The 3,607-nt window shown below is 34.7% G+C and overlaps 1 protein-coding gene across 1 annotated transcript; it reads right to left on the bottom strand.

Annotated features, from left to right (window-relative positions):
* Positions 1 to 1,724: 1,724 nt before the first annotated feature.
* On the bottom strand, positions 1,725 to 3,364 carry LOC112784111 (cationic peroxidase 2-like). Its single transcript, XM_025827230.3, has 2 exons — positions 2,798 to 3,364; positions 1,725 to 2,449 (listed from the first exon to the last, which is right to left on the bottom strand). Exons 1-2 carry the CDS (start codon positions 3,206 to 3,208, stop codon positions 1,865 to 1,867), a joined length of 996 nt encoding a protein of 331 aa, XP_025683015.1. The 5' UTR covers positions 3,209 to 3,364; the 3' UTR covers positions 1,725 to 1,864.
* Between the last annotated feature and the right edge of the window lie 243 nt (positions 3,365 to 3,607).

Here is a 3,607-nt window from a genome sequence, read left to right as displayed (position 1 = left end):
GACAATTCCCTCTCATGCTATCTTATGCAATGACCATAAACAAAAGTCAAGGACAATCATTAGACCACATCGGATTACTACTGAAAAAATCTGTTTTCACACATGGCCAACTATATGTTGCCATTTCAAGGGTCACTAACAAGAAAGGATTGAAAATTCTAATTGCTCATGATGAAAACACTGGCAAAACAGAAAATATTGTTTACCCAAAAGTCTTTAGAAATGTATGACAAACCTTTTAACATTACATATTTCTTAATTATTATCTCATGTATATACATGTATTTTCGTTTATAAAAAACTTATTTTTTCTCAGTTTACATTCGACCAACTTTAATAATGCATACATGATTTTTATATCTCAAAATTATTCAATAATTAAATATTATTTTTCAAAAAGATTTATTTTTTTGGTGTCAAATTTCATAGATTTCACTTCAAAATAATAAACTGGGTCACGAATTTATTTTTGCTGATGTGGCATTATATAATTAAATACACGTGTAAAACTACTTTACATTGATAGTGCATCAAAATTAAATTCTAAATTAATACAGACAATATATTCTATTTATATCCAATTTATATACTTTATCTTCTTTATATTCCAATAAAATTACAAATATCTTATTAAGCTAACTTATCAATTTTTAAATGTTAACAATACTTTTACAAAACTAAGTTGCAGTCATTTTCATTTTTCTCTTCAAAGATAATTATTTTTCAAACTAAGCTTTACTTTTACATGATCATTCTATTTATTTCTCTGTACGCGCGGGTATCTTGCTAGCTAGTTATTAAACAAAAGATGTGTACCATAAAATATAATTCGTATATAAAGACATTTAAGAGTAGGCCAATGTTACGGGATAAATAGAGTTAAATATCAATTTGGCTCCTGAAATTTAGCTCGATACTTCAAATGACCCTCACAATTTTGTTGGTCCCAATTAGAATCCTTAAATTTGTAATCGTGGCTCCGGCTTGTCCCTCCGATCATCTTCGTCACCGGAATGCTGATCTGACATAATTGCATGACACGGTGGACACTACTTTAATGACGACGCATTGATTTCGCACCCAAACCAGTTAAAAACTATGTCGTTTCAGTTTTTTTTGTGGGTTAAAACTCTCTTTCTTTCCACTACGACGATCATAAGTTGTAAAACATTAAAAAAACCCTTACACTACGTGATTTTCAAAGGGTTTGGATGCGAAACCAATGTGCCGTATTTAAGTAGTGTCCACCATGTCATGCAATTGCGCCAGATCAGCATTCCAGTGACGGAGATGATCGCAGGGACAAGTCGGAGTCACGATTACAAATTTGGGGGTTCTAATTGGGACCAACGAAATTATGGGGGTCATTTTGAGTATCGAGTCAAATTTTAGGGGCCAAATTGAGATTTAACTCGGATAAATGACCAAAAAGTTTCTATAGATATAGATTTGAGGTGTTGAAATGGGAAATGGATTTTTTCGATTATTAAAAAAAAATTGTGAATGTAAAGTGTGATTTTTAACTCTTTATTGTTTTTTCTCTTATATTTATTTTTAATCCTACTTATAAAACTAATGTTAAGAGATCATATTTTACTCTCTCAGTTGTTAAAAAAAATGAGAGGATCGATTCTCCAGTTGAAATGATATTGGAGTTTGTCTAATTGCCTGTAACAATAATGATATCTATACAGTAGCATTGGCCTTAAGAGTAAACAATAATGTAATAAAAAAACATGTGACATTATTTATTGGAACTTTTACACTTGGAAATTGATTCTCTTATAGAGAAACAATAAACAAAGAAAAAAAATGAATAAGACTCTAACAAATGTACCTATGATACACTTAAACAAACATTTCATTAGTTAAAAGCAGAACAAATCTTGCGAATTTCACCATCAGTACCAGTCTTGACCCCAATGTTGCTCATCTTAACCATAGACTTTCCAAATTCAACATTGAATGTCAAGCCAAGAAAGCCTCTTAGGCCCAAATATCTTTGGACAAAGCTCTTTGTGGAAGGATCACTCCATAGTGCTTGATCAGATTGCAGGATTCCACGACGGTTCCTGAGATTAGAGAAGTAAGAGGAATCAAACTTGAACTGGCTTCCGGTATCGAGTGCAACACGGTTTGCAGCAGCACCGGTGTTTTGAGGGCATAGTGCTTGTAGATTTGAAACAAATGAAGGGTCAATGGCAGGGTCAGCAGCAGCAGTTCCATTGAAGTTGAACAATCTGTTACTGAAGAATTGGCATTGCGTAGTTCCAATGGTGTGTCCACCTACAAGAGTAACAAGGTCTTGTGTGTTGAGTCCCTTCGCTGCGAACTTTTGTTTCTGAACATCAACCGAGTCAGAAGGTGCTGGCAAGTTGCTTACATCTGAAGCTTGCGATACGCGCCCATCTCTGCGTCCTGTTGGCACTTGCCAACTCAATCCACCACTCTGCATGTAAACACACAATATTAGAATATTATAAATTAATTATTTTCTTATTAGTTTGGAAAAGGTTATTTCATCAGGAAAGATGCTAGACCATTATTAATATTTAAAAAGAAAAATATAAACAAAAAGTATATTATTGAATTACTAAGATATTATCGAATATATTCAAGGTGAAAACTCCGTGAAGTCGATCATGGAGAGTTAGATAAAAATTTAGTCAAATGAGTCAAATTATCTAACGGTTCTTAACTATCAACTTCACATGAAGTCGACTACACCTGAATTTCCACCGGTATTCAAATATACAATTTTATCATGAATTCTACCACAACAGGAGTATGTAATTACCAGAACGACGGAGTCACGAGCAGCAAGGGCGAGGATATCTGCGCAAGACACAACGCCGGGACAGGCAGCCTCGAGTTGTGTCTTTGCATCGTCAATAATCTCGTACCCTCTAAGTCCGAGGTTTGCAAATGCCGTTTTCTCGGTGGCGGGGCCAGAAACGAGGATAGAACCGTCGCAGCCTTGGACAAAGCAATCATGGAAGTGCATTCTAAGAATTTTAGCGGCCAAAGTAGGATCCGAGTTAACGTGGGATCGAACAGTGGACCTCACAATGGACTCGGCTCTAGGACAAGTTCTTGAATAGAACCCTACTCGGGTACCTTGGCCATGCACTGTGGTGATACCAATACACAAGCCAAGCATAAAAACAAACACGAGAATGAACTTTTTGTTGTTGAAAACACCCTCCATTGTTATTTTGGTAACTAAGGAATGAATATCAAGTACAAATAACTAGCTAGTATATATGATGATGATTAGTTGAAAAATTAAAGTTGTTTATATGTTAAGGATGAATGAGATAGAAATAAAATGTATGTATGTGATATTGTGTTGATGATGTGAAATGCGATGTGAGGTAGTGGTATTTATAGAGAGGAGAGGGGGTTTTTGGAATTTCGTTTAATAATTTGAGTTGGTCAAAGTTATGAAAATGAGTAAGTAAAGGGGGCTATGCCTTTTGTATTTTTGCTTTTGTATATGTATAATAGAGGATATCACGCATGTGTGTGAGTTTCCGCGTGAGGGTTTTCGAACTTCGAAGACTAATTGTGATGTCAACTTTAAAAAAGTCGTAATCGAAAAGGTTTA

The sequence above is a fragment of the Arachis hypogaea genome, chromosome 20 (genome assembly GCF_003086295.3).
Source record: "Arachis hypogaea cultivar Tifrunner chromosome 20, arahy.Tifrunner.gnm2.J5K5, whole genome shotgun sequence".
Taxonomy (NCBI): domain Eukaryota; kingdom Viridiplantae; phylum Streptophyta; class Magnoliopsida; order Fabales; family Fabaceae; genus Arachis; species Arachis hypogaea.
This window is presented reverse-complemented; position numbering and strand designations above follow the sequence as displayed.